This window comes from Dermacentor silvarum, chromosome 8, assembly GCF_013339745.2.
Source record: "Dermacentor silvarum isolate Dsil-2018 chromosome 8, BIME_Dsil_1.4, whole genome shotgun sequence".
Lineage (NCBI taxonomy): Eukaryota > Metazoa > Arthropoda > Arachnida > Ixodida > Ixodidae > Dermacentor > Dermacentor silvarum.
In genome coordinates this window covers 170,745,894-170,764,414 of record NC_051161.1, presented here as the reverse complement: position 1 = coordinate 170,764,414, position 18,521 = coordinate 170,745,894, and the positions used below count along the sequence as shown (strand labels likewise).

The 18,521-nt window shown below is 49.2% G+C and overlaps 2 protein-coding genes across 3 annotated transcripts in view; one reads left to right on the top strand and one right to left on the bottom strand.

Annotated features, from left to right (window-relative positions):
• Nucleotides 1-18,521, top strand: part of LOC119462579 (raf homolog serine/threonine-protein kinase Raf) — a 173,029-nt gene that overhangs the window by 5,637 nt on the left and 148,871 nt on the right. Inside the window, exon 2 of the mRNA XM_049673048.1 lies at nt 4,731-4,832. Within this exon, the coding sequence (XP_049529005.1) occupies nt 4,731-4,832 (102 nt within the window). The remainder of the gene's footprint in view (nt 1-4,730; nt 4,833-18,521) is intronic.
• Nucleotides 1-18,521, bottom strand: part of LOC125947608 (uncharacterized) — a 386,033-nt gene that overhangs the window by 311,850 nt on the left and 55,662 nt on the right. The window contains exon 1 of one of the 2 annotated variants that reach the window (XM_049672749.1): nt 15,051-15,092. The exons of the other annotated variant lie outside the window; for it this stretch is intronic. The gene's annotated coding sequence lies outside the window, so the exon portion shown is untranslated. Of the gene's footprint in view, nt 1-15,050; nt 15,093-18,521 lie in introns of those variants that run through there. 2 annotated transcript variants of the gene reach the window in all.

Here is an 18,521-nt window from a genome sequence, read left to right as displayed (position 1 = left end):
AGCTACAGTAATGCCAGTTGTAGTTGTGTTGCTCCACTCATGCATGTAATTTGGTATATAAATGTCTGCATACATAGACGGAAGAAGACGGTTGTTGTTGGTGCTCGCGCTCGTTCCCTTTGGCCATTGCCTGTTTTCTGTGCATTCATATAAATGCCGAGCACATCTAACCTTAAACTCGTACTATCAATTGGTGAGGTGCTGGTTTCATTTTTCATCCTGGAACTCCGTACCCGGACTCTACCCCCAGCCTCGCAATATCTGATGAAGTGCCACAGCAAGGCGCTCCTGCACCACCAGTGGTCGCGTGCTCCGGTGTACCGACACAGCAAGACCTGTCATTTTCGTTGATGCTGACGAGCATGACGTAGAGGACTGGCTCACTTCGTATGAGCAGGTAAGCGCCCACATAGTGGGATGATGGCGACAAACTTGGCAATGTCTACTTTTATCTGGGGGGTGTAGCACAGCTGTGGATCCACAACCACAAAGTTGATATTGCCAACTGGTCATCCTTTAAAACGAGCTTCGCGGAAGTCTTCGGCCGTCCCACTGTTCGCAAGCTCCACACAGAACAGCGCTTAGCAGTCGCGCCCAGCAATCCGGCGAGAACGTCACGTCCTACATTGAGGATATTGTAGACCTCTGCTGTCGCATCAACCCTGCTATGTCCGAAGCTGATAAAATTATACACATCATGACGGGGATCGAGGACGACACCTTCCAAATGCTCATTGCCTAAATCCCCATACTGTCACAGACGGGGTTCAGTACTGTCACAGCTATGACGAGTTGCAGAAACGGCGCATTTCTACACGACTCCCGAGCTCTGACCACGGCCAACAACAACAACAACCAGCACGCCCTGTGCTGTTTGTCGTCATTAAAAGACCCATCTGGTCACCTAGCTCGTTCGGCATTTGACATTCGTGACATCCGTGTTGACTACCGGTCCGGCTGTACGCATTCCGATGCCGACGCTCTTTCGCACTCACCACTGCCCGGTGAGTACAGTGCTGCGTTTGTCTCCAGCTACGATTCTTCGTCTCTTACATACGCCGACATGCCAGCTGAGCAACGCCGGGATCTTTGGATAGCCTCTCTTCTAGAGTTATTTATCTCAGCCATCACCACGCACCACCGACCGCTCTATTCGGCGCACTGCTCGTCACTTTGCAATCCCTGAAGGGCTCCTGTACCGCTGCAACTATCTATCTGATGGCCGTCAATGGTTGCTAGGGATTCCTCGCCATCTACGTTCCAACATCTGTGCCTCTTTTCATGCGGATCCGCAATGCACCCATGCCCGTGTACTAAAGACGTATGCACGCCTCCGGCTTCTATACTACTGGCGCGGAATGTACCGCTTTGTTCGGCAGTACGTTCACTTGTGCTCCAAGTGCCAACGCCGCAAGAGCCCACCTCACACGATAACAGGGCCGCTTCAACCATTGCCTTGTTCCTCGCGGCCTTTCGCCCGTATCGGCATTGGTTTGTATGGCCCTCTACCGTACACCCCAGATGGCAACCGCTGGGTCATAGTCGCCGTGGACCACCTCATGCGCTACGCCGAAACTTCAGCGCTTCCGGCGGCCACAGCACGTGAAGTCGGCTTGTTCATCCTTCGCTACCTTGTTCTTCGACACGGTGCGCCTCGCGAGCTCCTGAGTCACCTTGGTCGTTCATTCCTCTCGAAGCTGTAGAAGCCCTCCTCCGCGAATGTAACATTGTCCATAGAACTACAAGCGCATATCATCCGCAAACCCTTGGTTGTGCTGAATGCTTTAATCCCACTCTCGGCGACATGCTTGCCATGTACGTTTCCGTTGACCACACACACTAACTGGGACCGCATCCTTCCCTTTGTTACGTATGCTTACAATAGCGCCACTCAGTCTACCACAAGATTCTGTCCCTTCTTTCTTCTTAATGGTCGCGAACCTTCCTCGTTTATCGCCCCGACGCTTCAGAATCTATGACTCTTCTGAAGCCGCCACTTATTCCAAAGAATGTCGTCAGATTGCATGCTCACTTACCGCGCAAGACCAGGCCGGCCAGAACATAGTCATGACGTAAGCTTGTCTTTTCCATCATATTCACCTGGAACGCTGGTACGGCTCCGCGTTCCCTCCTCTACTCCAGGCCTTTCCACAAAGTTCAGCTCAAACTATGATGGCCCTTACCGGGTTCTACGACAGACGTCCCCGGTGAACTACATCATTGAGCCTATTCAGCCATCTACGTACCAACGGCGTCGCGGACGCGAAACTGATCATGTTGATCAACTGAAGACGCACGACGACCCACCAGCGCTGCCTGTTCCATAGGTCGCCAGGATGGCTCCTTTTTCGCCGGGGAGGGAGAAATACGGGCGCCAGCAGAAGAAGACCGTTGTTGTTGTTGGTGCCAACGCTCACTCCGTTTGGCCGTTGCCTGTTTTCTGTGCATTCATATAAACGCCGAGCGTATCTAACCTTAAACGCGTACTATCACTTTTTTTAATTATTCTAAGGCCACACCTGCTTGGGGTAAGTATGGCCCAAACTATTATGGAATAACAAAGGTAGCTCTGGCCTGGGTGTCACCCAATTCAGCCAGAATTGTAGTTGTCTTAGCTTGAACTGACTTCGAACAGGAGCATGTGGGTATTCTCAGGTGCACAGTCAAGTTTGTTTAGTCATGTCGGTGGTGATTTACTTGTAAAGAAAACTACCGGGGAAGTATAGCAGATTCGTGAAACTGAGCAAAGACAGTTTCAGCTCCCATACTTACGTGAAGCTGGGAGAACCTGCTTTGCTGCAGCGGCTGGTTTCTGTATGTGCACATAAATATTATTTTCATTCCTATAATGTCGTGATTTACTACAAGGTGTAGTAGTTATACAGATAGAGGTACTGTGAACGGTCAAGGCCTGTAACAGACGTAGAACCACAACAAAATTGAAACTGCCTTATGTTTATGACTACAGAGGACAAATAAGAATGTGGAACCAAGATATAAGGACTTATAAAAAATTAAAATAAGATGGAAATCTGGTTTATCAGTTGTTATCCCGCAGGGGGGGGAAAATGCAAAAGTACTGCATGCAGTACAATCCTGTGTCAAAAACAGTAAAATTATTTTCGCCATCACAATGTCGTCATTGCAAGCAGCGAAGCCCACCAACAGCTATTGGCTGATTTCATGATTGCAAGTAACACTATTTTTCCTAATCTCGAGATAAATTAAAAATATGCCTGTGGTCTCGAAAAGACAGCAGCTGCATGGCCTCTGAGATAGTGCTGTGTACTGTAAATGCAACGTGTAAGAAGCTCAACTTTTGGGTTATAATTGAAGCATTTGAAAAAAAGATGATTCATAAGGCAATGTTCTTTATTAGTGAGGCCATTCTGTGATTAGTTAGAAAAGTGTTTCAGGGAGCCTAAATTTAAGTACTTTTATTATTTTTAGTAACATTTTGAAACAGCCATGAGCATCCAGAGAGACTACTAGAGTGTTTCCTGTTTCTCGCAGTGATCATGTACAAGAAACACTCTTGTGCTACCAGTTCAGTTAATTTTCTGTTTCTTTGTAATTACTACCACCCTTTGATCAACAGACTTCCTCTAGTACCTACGCAAACCTTTCTCAATTTTTGAAATTTTCACTACGATATCTTGTTCGGTTCTCCCGTAGCAAGTTCTTGAGCTTGAACATTAAGCCGGAGTGGAACAGCTGATGATTTGAAGTAGTGAGCTAGGTCAATTGCACAGCGAGAAAAGCACAAGGCTGACAGAAGAGCAGGTGCCACTATCACACAGTTGCCAGAGAAGTACTAATTGTAGCCTGTTGCATCGGCAACCATGGTGAAGCATTTTGTTTGAGCCAATCATTTTTCTAGTTGATTTTTACTAATGGGCCTTGGTGGGTGGTACGCAGTATGTGAAAGATGTTTACACCTTCTTTGTTTCCATTTATAGCTAAGAAGAATGCATGAACTTAAAGTAAGAATTTGTGAAAATGAAAAGTTCTGTGATAAGAGGGAAAGACTAATGTTTAGATAAACAATTTGTGGCTTTATTTCCTTTATGATGTACGCAGCTTCCAATCCTTTATAGCATAGTAAAAGCATGGTGTGATGTTAGAGAGAGCAAGTGAGAGAGGAAAGGCAGGGAGGTTAACCAGAAGTGAGTTTCCGGTTTACTACCCTACACTGGGGTGGGGGATAAAGGTGTGATGTTAGAAATACACACGCGGACGTTAGCGCTCTCAGGTTGCCCATAAGTAGAGTAGATTTATTTGATTGAAATGTACAGCTCTACGGGAGTGACAGCTGATCGGTCAAAGGCTTGTGACGATTCTTTTCCGAGGTGGTCCAACTTTTTATTATTTGAAAAATATTTTTTTTTCAGACAATCTTAGTGCATCATGTCTATTTTTGTTTCATGTGTCACCATGGTGAGGTTGCCTTGCACAGTGTAATAAGTTTCTAGAAGTTGAAAGTCATATTTTTTCTTTCCATCACTCATTAGGTGACGATTGTGTTTGTAGTACCTTTGCACTTTTTGTGTGCTCATTTACTGATGTCATGCTCTGCTAAAACTGAGCAACAATTTTTCTTTAGCTTGATGCACAATATGTGAATGAAGTGACTGCACATGCGATATGTAATGTTTTTTTCCTAATTTGCTTGCGTTTTGTGCCTCTTGGTCTGTGCGCATTGAGCTTCTTGTTTCCTCTTGTGCCTGCAGCTGAGGAACATCCGCAGCATGATCCGCCTGACCAAAGAAAACCTGGAGGCACTCAATGCCAAGTTCTCGGCCTACCAGCATCCTCCATCCATGTACATACTGGTGAGCCAGTGTTCCTTCCATTGGACAAAACTAATCCTGGCTTTGTGTCATTGCCTGAATTGAAAATTGTCACCCTAAACAAGCACTGCGAGTTGAGCCTGTTGTGTTTGTTCATTCGTCACGCTGTCTTGATTTCAATTCAATTGCTGTAGAATTCAATGACTAATCAGGATGACACTCTGAAGGCTACCGAGAGTGTTGTGTATGATATGCAGGTGAAATTATGAAGGCTGGTAGTCGCAACAAATAATATACAACAGGACGTCCCAAAATGTTTTTCAAAAAGACTAAGATCAGTATGGACTGGACAAGTCAGTCACAGTGGATTGGAACTTGGAATAAAGTGGGTACACTGCAGAACATTGTGGAGTAGCTAAAGAAATGCAGGGCGATAAGGAGTTGCAAGAAATTATTGGACTAGTAATGGCAGCATGGACTAAAGCAGTAGTTGTAGAAAAAGCTTTACAAAGACGCATGGCTTCAGAACGGCGCAACAAGGAAGACGAAAAGACGAAAGATCACACGAACACAAGCGCCGACTCACAACTAACATCTATTCCATATCACAGAGCAGATTTATACACACACGTGGCCACAGACAATGCAAAATAACAACCAAAAACCAGAACATGTTAACCATTCAGGTACAGGATTTCTTTATCCTGTAGCGCAATAGAGGGACAGCTGATACAAGACTGTTTTTTATTTTGAATGTTCCATGCTTCCATTACTTCCCGAGTCGTCTTATCATGATGCCTTGAAATAATGCTTGTGAGGTTAAACTGAGGCGTGCAGCCACACTTCTGACACCTCACAAGCATTATTTCAAGGCATCATGATAAGACGACTTGGGAAGTAATCGAAGCATGGAACATTCAAAATCAAAAACAGTCTTGTATCAGCTGTCCCTCTATTGCGCTACAGGATAAAGAAATCCTGTACCTGAATGGTTAACATGTTCTGGTTTTTTGGTTCTTTTTGCGTTGTGTGTGACCACGTGTGTGTATAAATCTGCTCTGTGATATGGAATAAACTTCAGTTGTGAGTCGGCGCTTGTGTTCGTGTGATCTTTCGTCTTTTCGTCTTCCTTGTTGCGCCGTTCTGAAGCCATGCATCTGTACCAACTCGCCCAATTGTCAGTGCTACTCAACGTGATTTACAAAGACACATGGAACTTGTCAAGGCATAGGTGGTGTAAATTTCAAGTGTGCAGGTGATATAGGGTACACACATAAATAAATGTACTCGGGGGGGCCACGAAGATTCAACTTCATTTATTCTCCTGTACTAGAAAGCCACAAGGAGCTATTGAGGTCGACAGCTGCCCTTTACTTTGCAGCAATAGTGAGTGTATAAACGATTTGTTGCACACAATTGCTTTTACAAATTGTTACAGACAGTGTATTCACTCGCAATATAAGCATTTTACAAAGTACATTGGAACTCGTCTAATTAACTCTTTTGTTACTATGGGGAAAATAACCTCTTATGGGGGTCTAAGACAAAAAAATTCTCGCCGTAGGCAACCCTTCAGCATATAGTGCAGCATTATAAATTGTAGAAACCTAATTGGTGTTCCCAAATGCATAGGTACAAGAAAAATCATTGATAAATACTAAACAAATTTTCGAAGCCAAGAACGTGAAACGAAAGACTACAAAGAGTCCATGTAACTACAAAAAAAAAGTTGATGTCAAAAGAGATTTAGAATGCACATTTTACCAATATTTTTGGGGAAACACAACTGTGGAAGCCATAGAGTGAAGCAGTTCATCTACTTCATGAAGAAAAGGTGCAGTTCCGGCAGCAAACGTTCCTTTTGCTTGCAGTTTTGCCCCTTCTACACTTTCCTGGCTTCGTGCTGAAGTTTTGAGTGGGAATATTTTAACAGCTGCTGGACGAGCTCAAATTTAAGCAACTGGCCAAAGTCACCACTTTTCTGAATCAGCAGCGAGCTTTGTACAACAGCCTGTTATCACATCTGCAAGCCGTGAATATTCATCACAGCGGTGCTTTGACTGTGGGCAACTAAAGTTGCAGTGTGGCGCTCAACTGTCGCACAACACTCGGAGAGCTGACAATTGAAAGAAGGCATCAACATCGTTGTCGGCCACCATCTCTGTGGCATGACGTCCTTTCGTTGCGTACACATGCACATTTGTTTCTTCTCGTGGCTTTGAGCAGCAAGTCACAAGACTAGGTTAGGACGATGGGTGAAAATGTCAGATGTGGCTGTTGCATTGACCGCCCACCTTCAGTCAAATTTGCATGGATGGCGGATGGACGTGGAAAAAGAGAATGATGCCAAACCTGACAGCGAGAAAGTTGAACTGTGCTGCATCAACGACGATCACACTTGGAGCGGTGTCGAGTGATGCACCGTCTGAGCTGTTGTGCAGATGGGCTTGGGCCACTCGACTCCGATGCAGCCTTTTCAAATACATGTAAAACATAAAAATGCTTTTCTGAGATAACCCCTGGGCCGATCTTAATGAAATTTGTTGAATTTGAAAAAGTTAAATTCTAGTCTTTAGGTAGCGAAATATTGATTTAGGGTGTGGAATGTTTCACAAGGATTTAAAAAAAAGTAGTAATGTGAAGAAGAAGACGCGCCTCCATCCAGTGGCATAGCCAACGCTCGGCCCGCTCTGCTCGCGCTGTTGGTTGCTGGTGTTTTTGGAGACGGTGCTCCACGCTGCCTCGCCGTTCTTAGAACTCGTAGCGTCCTTGTAGGACACCGCCAATAAACCTCTTCTCAATTGGTGGAGGTTGCTGGATTTCCCCCGCCGCTTGCACCCTGGAGCTTCGAACCCGAACGCTTCCGCCCATCATGACCGACAACACCGACCCGCCAGCGCCTGCGCCCCAGCCCGTCATCTGCACCGGGGCTCCTCGGCAACGTGAGCCGAAGGTCTTCAGCAGTACAGATGAAACAGACGTGGAGGACTGGTTTACGTCGTATGAACGGGTGAGCGCGCATAACAAGTGGGGCGACGTCGCGAAGTTGACCAACGTCATATTTTGTCTTACTGGCATTGCGCAACTCTGGTTTCATAACCACGAGGTCGACATCCCGACATGGTCAACTTTCAAGACGTCTTTCACTCAAGTGTTTGGTTGACCTGCTGTGCGCAAATTACGCGCTGAACAGCGCTTGCGAGCCCGTGCACAGCAGACTGGTGAAAATTTCACTAGCTACATTGAAGACGTCGTCGACCTTTGTAAACGTGTCAACACCGCCATGCCCGAAGCTGATAAAGTTCAGCACATCCTCAAAGGCATCGATGACGGCGCATTCCAGATGCTTTTGGCCAGGAGTCCGCGCACCGTTTCTGAAGTAGTCGCACTATGCCAGAGCTACGAAGAGCTGAAGAAGCAACGCACCCTGACTCGGCAGGCTCTGTCTACCGCCGACTCGCTAGCGAGTCTGGTTGCCGTTTCCGACCACTCTCCACTGCTTCAGCAGATTCAGGACTTCGTGTGCGAGGAGGTTGCCCGTCAACTTTCCTTGGTCCCCTTCACTCAGGAGCCATCCAGTCGTCTGCCTTCGACGCTCCGTACTGTCATTGCCGAAGAGGTCGCACAAGCTGTTCCCGTCGCCCACCACCAGCCACCTGTGGCCGTGCCTCTTCCCTATACGCAGATAGTGCAGCCTGTCGCCGCGCCTCTTACGTATGTGCAGGCAGTGCAGCCTGTTGCCGTGCCTCCTACCTATGCGCAGGCAGTGCAGCCTGTTGCCGTGCCTCCTACCTATGCGCAGGTAGTGCGTAGGCCTCCCCAGCCGCCTTTCTCGATCCTGCAACAGTCTGCACCTCCCGCCGCTCCTACTGCTTCTTGGGCCGGGCCGAGAGACAGCAATCGATGGCGGACGCCTGACAATCATCCCATCTGTTACGCCTGCTGCACGCCTGGACACGTCGCTCGCTATTGCCGCCGTCGCCTTCCAACTCCCGACGCCGCTGCCCGGCCGTTCCAGTATGGCAGTCAGCCCATGCACCCATCAACCCCGGGTCCCTCCCAGCGCTACGTTTCTTCTGACCTCCCTGAATTTCCGTCGCGCCGATCCCCATCTCCTCGTCGACGATCGCTCTCCCCAATGCGTTGCCGACCCACACCCTCCGACCAGGAAAACTAAGCACCGCAGTTCGCGAGGCAAGAACTGAGCCATCTTCGAACTGCCCAATTCCTCGCTCTTTTCCTGCTAACATGGTCGCAATATCTGTCGAAGGTACTTCTACTTTTGCGCTTGTGGACACTGGCGCCGCCGTTTCTGTTATAGCCGCCAAACTGCCGTGCGCTGTGCAAGGTGGCCACGCCGCTGTCTGGAGTGTCGCTTCGCACGGCAAGCGCACAGCACGTGACACCTCTCGCAGCTTGTACTGCCCGTGTGCTTTTACAAGGCGTTTTGTACATTGTCGAGTTTATTGTTCTTCCTGCCTGCTCACATGACGTCATCCTGGGGTGGGACTTCTTGTCCCGTCATAATGCCGTCGTCGACTGCGCACGAGCTGAAGTTGAATTTTCGCCGCTGTGTGACGCACCATCCCACGACGCTCTTGATCAGCCTCCTAAACTGGTCGTGCGTGAGGTGAGGACACCGACATTCCACCTGGCTCTTTTGCCCTTGTCCCGGTCGTCTGCGATGCCGTCACCGATGCGACGGTCTTCTTTACGCCATCTGACATCTTTGAGTCGCAAAGCCGTTCCACTGCCTTTTGCAACGCTTGACATCGCTGCCGGCATCAGCAATATTTTTGTGTACAATCCGCTTTCTGCATCGGTTACGTTGCTTGTCAGCGAATGTCTCGGCCGCGTCGAACAGCTTGACTCTTCATACTTTGTTACCATGCCAGACGAATCTTTCCATCTTGACTCGGACGGACTCTTCGCCCTTTCAACGCATGATGAGTCGTCGAGTAACATGTTTTCCGGTTCCATCGCCACTACACTAACCCCTGCCGAACTCTCCGAGCTTCTTCAGCTTCTACACCACTTCAGAGATTCCTTCGATGTGTCTCAGCCGCAATTGGGCCGAACGTCGGAAGTGCAGCACTACATTGACATGGGCTTGCAACAGCTGTTGCGTCAACGACTGTACCGCGTCTCCGCCGATGAGCGTTGCGTCATCAACGACCAAGTCAACGATATGCTACGCCGTGGCATTATCCAACCATCTCACAGTCCCTGGGCATCTCCTGTTGTTCTCGTTCGCAAGAAGGACGGGTCTGTCTGCTTTTGCGTTGATTACCGTCGATTGAATAAGGTCACGCGCAAGGACGTCTATCCTTTGCCGTGCATCGACGACATCCTTGACAGCCTTTAGGGTGCGGAATTCTTTTCGTCCCTAGACTTGCGTTCTGGCTACTGGCAGGTTCCAATGGCTGAAGCCGGTCGCCAGAAAACGGCGTTTATTACCCCTGACGGCCTATACGAATTCAACGTGATGCCCTTTGGACTTTCCAACGCGCCTGCCATGTTTGAACGACTCATGGACAATACGCTGCGTGGCCTCAAGTGGTCTATGTGTCTTTCTTACCTCGACGATGTCGTGGTTTTCTCGCCTGACTTTCTGACCCACTTACTTCGCCTTCGACATGTTTTGACGTGTCTCACCAACACTGGTCTGCAACTGAACCTCAAGAAGTGCCGTTTCGCCGCGCGGGAGCTGACCATCTTGGGCCACACTGTGTCCAAGCATGGCGTTCTACCGGACCCCTCGAAACTTCATGCAGTCGCTCAGTTCCCGAAGCACTAACGTCAAAGAACTACACAGTTTTGTGGGCCTGTGCTCATATTTCCAGCGCTTTGTCCGCAATTTCGCATCGATCGTGTCGCCCTTTACCCAGCTCCTACGCGGTGGCGTGGACCTCTCCTCCTGGTCTCCTGCATGCGACGCCGCGTTTGCTACACTGCGTCGTCTTCTTACCTCTCCACCTATTCGCCATTTCAATCCAACAGCTGCAACTGAGGTGCATATAGACGCCAGCGGGTTCGGTCTTGGCGCCGTCCTCGTGCAACGCAAGCCCGGCTACTCAGAATACGTGGTCGCCTATGCGAGTCGTACGCTGACCAAAGCAGAGGCCAATTACAGCGTAACTGAAAAAGAGTGCTTGGCTCTGGTGTGGGCGCTTGGCAAGTTCCGCCCATACTTATCGGCCGCCCATTTGATCTGGTAACGCATGGGTTCTCAAAGTGGGTTCCGCGGAACCTACGGGTTCCGCAGGCCCCTGCTCGGGGTTCCGCGAGCCACTGATAAATTTTCCCTGGTCCCGCTCTCGACAAGTGTCTAAAACGGCGAACACGAGGTGCGCTTGATCCAAAGAACCTCCATTACCCATGTCCGAGTGTCAAAAAGCACATCACAGGCGCGTAACAGCAACGCGCGAACTGCGTAATAAATACGCAAGCAGCTTTTAGCCACCCAACCTCTGAGAACGGGCAGCGCGCCTAAGCATTCGCACTTGAATCTCGGAGGCCGTAGCTTGCCGCCTTTCTCCTATTTGTAGATAGGGTAGGTGCCGATAGCGTGCGCACTGACGTATACGTTGGCGGAATAGTAATTAAAAAAAATCCGCGGAGCACCGCAAATGCGCGCCGCAGAAGAGCAATAACGGCGTAGCGACCAACCGAAATGAAGCGGCGTAGTCCGCATCGCCGTGGCCCTCAGCGACAATCGTACGCGGCACGTGACTGACAGCAACGCCGAAGCGCTTCGTGCCTAATTGTGCCTTTAAAGCCTTTATTCTTGCGTTTATCGCCGCGCGTAACACCGTGTTGGCGGCTAGCCGCGTGCCTCCGTAAGTGCGTAGTCGCTATCTCTGATCGCGTCGATAACCACCGCAGTTTCGTCCGCAGCGGTTGCGGCAAATAGTAGTTTCGTTTTCACTCGATGCGCGCGTCGGCTGCGTGCCTTCACAACTGCGTCGTCGCCTCCCATGGCAGCGTCGATAGCGACCACAGTTTCGTCCGCACTTCTTGCAGCGAATTGTAGTTTCGTTTTGACTTGGTGCGTGCGTCAGCCGCCTGCCTTAAAACAGTAAAGTCGCCGTCCATGATCGAGTCGATAGCGGCCGCGGTTTCGTCCGCAGCGGTTGCGGCAAGCAGTAGTTTCGCTTTTACTCAGTGCAAAGCTGTCGAAGATAAAAAGCACCGGCTACATCGCGATGGACGGACAATTTGTTGGCGAGCAGCTGAGTGGCGAAAAAATAATCGGGATGTGCGCCCGTTGGTGCAAAGCGCGTCTCAGATGAAAACTCGCGCCGCGAAGGATGTCGCGAGGCCTTCGCCGCTGCTAGCGCTAATCAGTCATGCAATGAAGAGAATTTCAGCTTCCGCACTGGTCTTGTGCTAAATAGAAACAAGATTTGACAATTCATTGAGTAAATAAAAGCGTGTTGACGTAGTGAAGCATTTGTTTATTGTTTTCTTGATACCCTCGATAATACGACATTCGGTTAATTCGGCGGGTGGGGGGGGGGGGGGGGGGGTTCCTTGGCACTTTATGGAGCTTAGCAGGGTTCCCTGGGATGAACGTAGTTGAGAACCCCTGTGGTAACGGATCACCACGCGCTTTGTTGGCTCGCCACATTGAAAGATCCATCTGGCCGCTTAGCACGCTGGGCACTCCGAATCCAGAAGTACGATATTCGCATCGTCTACCGCTGTGGACGCAAGCACACTGACGCAGATGCCCTGTCCCGTTCACCTCTACCTCCCGACTCGGCATGCGGAACCACTTGCGCTCACCCCCTGTCATCTCTTGACCTTGACTCGATTGGCACCGAACAACGCCGTGACCCGTGGATCGCTTTTATTTTGCCTATCTTTCTGGATCGTCGACCACTCCTGTATCCTGATCCCTCCGACGCCCAGCTGTTCATTTCGCCATTCGTGATCAGCTGCTTCACCGACGCAACTACGCTCCCGAAGGCCGTAGATGGCTACTAGTGATTCCCCGCAGCTTAAGATCCCAAATCTGTGCCTCTTTTCACGACGATCCGCAATGTGGCCACGCCGGAGTATTTAAGACTTACGAACGTATAAGCCATCGCTACTACTGGCGGGGAATGTACACTTTTGTACGAAAGTTTGTTCAGTGCTGCCCTGACTGTCAACGTCGAAAATTACCACCTTTACGTGCTTCTGGCGCCTTGCAGCCGCTTCTGTGCCCTGCCAAACCCTTCGATCGCGTAGGCATTGACCTCTACGGCCCGCTTCCCATGACACCGGATGGCAATCGATGGATCACAGTTGCTGTAGACCATTTGACACACTACGCCGAAACTGCTGCTCTACCGAATGCTACAGCGCGGGATATAGCCTCTTTCGTCCTGCATTGCTTCGTCCTTCGACATGGCGCACCTCGAGAACTTCTGAGTGATAGAGGTCGCGCCTTCCTCTCGGAGGTCGGCTTTCGGAATGCCACATTATTCATCGAACGAGCACGGCTTACCATCCGCAAACTAACGGGCTCACGGAATGGTTTAACCGCACTCTCGGTGATATGCTCGCGATGTATGTGGCATCTGAACATGGGAATTGGGACCGCGTACTTCTGTTTGTAACGTTCGCATACAACACCGCGATACAAGCTACAACGGGATTTTCACCTTTTCTTCCTTATATATGGACGGGAGCCATTGCATACCATCGACACTCTCCTTCCATGCCGTCCTGACGCTTCCGAGTGCGCACCTGTGTACGAAGCTGCCCGACAAGCCGAAGAGTGCCGCCAGCTCGCGCGCACCTTTACGTCACAAGAACAACAGCGCCAGAAGGAAGGACGCGCCGACTCACTGCCCAGTCCCACGTATGCCCCAGGGTCTCTTGTATGGCTGGCTGTTCCTTGCCAAACTTCAGGCCTTTCCTCAAAACTCGTTCCAAAGTACGAAGGGCCTTACCGCGTCTTGGAGCGAACATCCCCGGTGAATTTTCTCATCAAGCCACTTTCTCCATCTGACGACATGCGCCGGCGTGGACGTCCTCGTCCACAAGGCGCGTCTCAAGCCCTACCATGACCCTCTGCCAACAACCTCTTAGGTCGCCAGGATGGCTCTTTTTCTGCGGGGGCGATTGTGAAGAAGACGCGCCTCCGTCCAGTGGCATCGCCAACGCTCGACCCGCTCTGCTCGCGCTGTTGGTCGCTGGTGTTTTTGGAGACGGTGCTCCATGCTGCCTCGCCGTTCTTAGAACTCGTAGTGTCGTTGAAGGACACCGCCAATAAACCTCTTCTCAGTAAGTTTAAAATATGGAAGCCCGAAGTTTGCAAATTCATAGCTCTTCACCAAATACAGACATCGCAGTTCTATCCGTTAGAGCACCTAAAGAGCACAAATTCGGTATACATTATTAACTTGCTGCTGTCGTTTATTTGTTAGTGTTCCTCGCCGTTCTTAGAACTCGTAGCGTCCTTGAAGGACACCGCCAATAAACCTCTTCTCAGTAAGTTTAAAAATATGGAAGCCCGAAGTTTGCAAATTCATAGCTCTTCACCAAATACAGACATCGCAGTTCTATCCATTAGAGCACCTAAAGAGCACAAATTCGGTATACATTATTAACTTGCTGCTGTCGTTTATTTGTTAGTGTTAACGGGTGTTTTGCCTGACATAATAATCGATTATTTATTTTACAGGAGTGTAAATTACAACAGTCTTGTACACTTTAGATGTGTTAGTGGGTGCAGTTTACAGAATTGGAATATCACTTTTCATTGATGGGTTAGTTGTAAATGTGATAGTTTCGTTTTCTGAAATTTTGTCATTTTCAATAGTATTTATGTGAATTCTCACTTGAATTCTCACTTATGCCTAAGTGAGAATTTCCCTTTCAACATTCACTAGATTTTAACTTTTTCTTTTAAATGCAACAAACCTCATCAAATTCAGTGTTGTGGTCACCAATAAAAAATGTTTCTCCTTTTCTATGTATTTAGAGAGGAGCCCCCAAGCTAAAGCTTCCTCTTAATGAGCTTAAGGAACTCTTTCCATGCCAACAGTCTTTTTTTAGAAAACTACCAAATGTTTCAAATTTTTTTATTACTGGTTGCATTATCAGCAGTTTATTTTCTATTCTTTACTGTCAATAATTACTTTCTTATGTTCTTGATTTGAAGACCACAGAAACAGTTATATGAATTTATATTGTCTTGTAGTAGTGACGGTAAAGAAAACAGTCGTAAAACTGTGTATGACGAAACTGGTTGTTTATTGGGCGAACCTGTGCCCACAAAAGCAAGCTACACTCAAAGCACAACGATAGTGGTGAACACAGTCGGCGATCGTCGAAAATCTCATCAGCGGCGAAATGCGTCGGCTTTTGTACGTGAGTCATCGAATGTTCCGGATTAATCCCTGGTGCCCGCGTGTCTTCTAGAAAGTTCTAGACAATTCGCGTCGCTCATACAATCGGATTACATGAGCGTCGGTGACCATACACGACCGATAGAAGCATCGATAACGTTCGAGAAGCTTCCGATGCAGGCACGACCTGCGCCGAGCGATAGCGTTTAACATTTGTTAGCCGGTGGAAAGTGGCCACCGGTGAAAGATAAACATGTATACATGTCAATACCCTCCCCTTTAAAAAAAACATCGTCCCGATGTTACAAACAAACGTGAAAGCGAAAACAAAACGACGCGTAATAAAGAAAAAAAACTAAGTAACAAAGTAGCCAAGCTCGTCAGCGGGCGACACACCACGTGGATGACTTCAAGTCGTGCCCGGCGCCGCTGTGATTGCGAAATGCCGTCTGGCACGACCTCATAGTCCAGTGCGCCAATACGTCGGATTATCTTATATGGTCCGAAATAGCGACGCAACAGTTTCTCGCTAAGTCCTCGTCGGCGAATCGGAGTCCAGACCCAAACACGGTCGCCGGGCTGGTACTCGACGTAGCGTCGTCGAAGATTGTAGTGTCGGCTGTCGGTCCTCTGCTGGTTCTTGATGCGCAGGCGGGCGAGCTGTCGACCTTCTTCGGCACGCTGCAAATAAGTGGCAACGTCGACATTTTCTTCGTCAGCGATGTCTGGTAGCATGGCGTCAAGCGTCGTTGCCGCGTTCCTTCCGTAGACCAGGTTGAACGGCGCCATGTGCGTCGTTTCTTGCACGGCCGTGTTGTATGCGAAGGTCACGTACGGAAGGATGGCATCCCACGTCTTGTGTTCGACGTCGACGTACATTGCCAGCATGTCGGCGATGGTCTTATTTAGGCGCTCGGTGAGGCCATTCGTCTGCGGGTGGTAGGCGGTGGTGCGGCGATGGCTTGTCTGGCTGTACCGCAGGATGGCTTGAGTTAGTTCTGCCGTAAAGGCCGTGCCCCTGTCGGTGATGAGGACTTCTGGAGCACCGTGACGCAGGAGAATGTTCTCAACGAAGAATCGGGCTACCTCGGCGGCACTGCCTTTCGGCAAGGCTTTTGTTTCGGCGTAGCGGGTGAGGTAGTCCGTAGCAACGACGATCCATTTATTCCCGGACGTCGACGTCGGAAAAGGCCCAAGTAAGTCCATCCCGATCTGCTGGAACGGTCGGCGAGGTGGCTCGATTGGCTGTAGAAGTCCGGCTGGCCTTGTCGGCGGTGTTTTGCGTCGCTGACAGTCTCGGCATGTCCTTACGTAATGGGCGACGTCGGCAGAGAGGCGAGGCCAGTAGTATTTTTCTTGTATCCTCGCGAGAGTGCGCGAAAAACCGAGATGTCCAGCCGTTGGGTCGTCATGGAGGGCTTGCAGAACCTCTGGACGCAATGCTGAGGGTACCACGAAGAGGTACCACAACGATAGCAGCGAACACACTCGGCGCTCGTCGAAAATTTCATCAGCGGCGAAACGCGTCGGCTTTTATACGTGAGTCATCGAATGTTCCAGATTAATCCCTGGTGCCCACGTGTCTTCTAGAAAGTTCTAGACAATTCGCGTCGCTCATACAATCAGAGAACATGAGCGTCGGTGACCACAGACGACGGATAGAAGCATCGATAACGTTCGAGAAGCTTCCGATGCAGGCGCGACCTGCGCCGAGCGATAACGTTTAACATTTGTTAGCTGGTGGAAAGCAGCCACCGGTGAAAGATAAACATGTATACGTGTCAATATATTCTGGGATTCTACGTGCTGAAACCACAATTTGATTACGGGGCACGCCGGGGACTCTGGATTAATTTGACCGCCTGGGGAATGGGCCCCCAATGCACAGTACACAGGCGTTTTTGCATTTCGCCCACATCGAAATTCAGCCGCTAAGGCCAGGACCTCGTGCTTAGCAACGCAACGCCATTCATCCATTTATTCGTTCAGTTTATTCACCAGATAGTACTGGATGGCTACCTGGCCTAAAAGCTGTGTAGACAGCTTGACAGAGGCTCAGCCACCAAGCAACCATGGCGGGCACACATTTATGTGAAGCATAACATTTCTTAGAAGTCAAGCGTGCTTTTGTTATTTTCCATGCGGTGCATAATCGCTGGCTCATCATGGAAGAAGGTGCCAGCAGCAAAGCGTTATGTTGAGCCGCATGCCTTCGAGAGGTCACCGGAAGCTGACAATTTTCTTGCGAACGTGTTGAAGCTCCGAGCGCAACTCACCTGAGCTTTCCAGGCCTTACTGTTTACTTGAGGTGAAGAAACGTTAAAAATACCACATTGTTGGTGTTGAAAATGCAGAATTAAAAAGGCAGCCTGTTGCAGCAATAATTACTTTCTGAGTGCACAGATGGGAGTCGTAAGCCACTCGGCAGAGACGCAGTCTTGCGCTCCCCAATGGGCAATGTCTGCAGTGCTTATAGAATGTCACAAAGGACTTAAGAACAACAGAGCATGTCATGTTGATGACAGTACAACAAAGCGCTGTGCTGAAAGCCAGCACTGTCTTCAACTCTTTTGTGCCATGCTAGTATCCTGAATTCTGTCTAAAAATGGCAAGTATTTTACTGTGAAATAGTTAAAAAAACAATGTAGATCATATCTTGAGCATACAATGTCTCAAGAAAGTGTCATTGACATGCTAAGTTCATCCTTGATCGTTCTTGCCAGAAACATGCTGACAAACCCAGCTAGTCCATGGCACAGTTGAGTTAGCACTTAAATATTTTTTTAGCAACTTTCGTCATTAATCATCAGTCAGAGGTTCCTTTGATGAAATTCTGCTTAGTTGGGAATATTTACACACTTGTTTATCTTTTTCCAGTACTGTATAATGCGGAATATAGGTCGAGACGGAATATAAGTCGACCCCCTTAACTTGAAGCAAAGAAGTCAACATAAAGATTACTAGGCACAGAACTTGGTCTTATTCACGGTGCCATCACTGCTCATTCATTTGAGCTTTCTGAACTCTAGTCCGAAGACATCTGCTTCTCACTGGCTGCGTCCCACCACAAGTCGTCCTCGGTGCCGTCCAAGGAGTTGCCGATGCAGCATTTCTTGAACGCCCACACCACCATATCGTCATGCAGCGAGCACCAAGCCTGCGACACCCCTGCAGCCACAGTGGCGCGGGGCAGCCTGTGCAGCCAGCCGGTTGGGGTCTTTGGGCTGTCGCCGGCCATCCACTGATCGCGAACAAGGTCTTTAAAGGGCTTGTTGAGCACGACATCGAGCGGCTGAAGGGTCGAGGTCATGCCTCCCGGAATGACGGCGAGCTCCGTCCTCTCGTCGCGGAGCGCCTGCTTCACACCTGCGTTCAAGTGCCCGCGAAA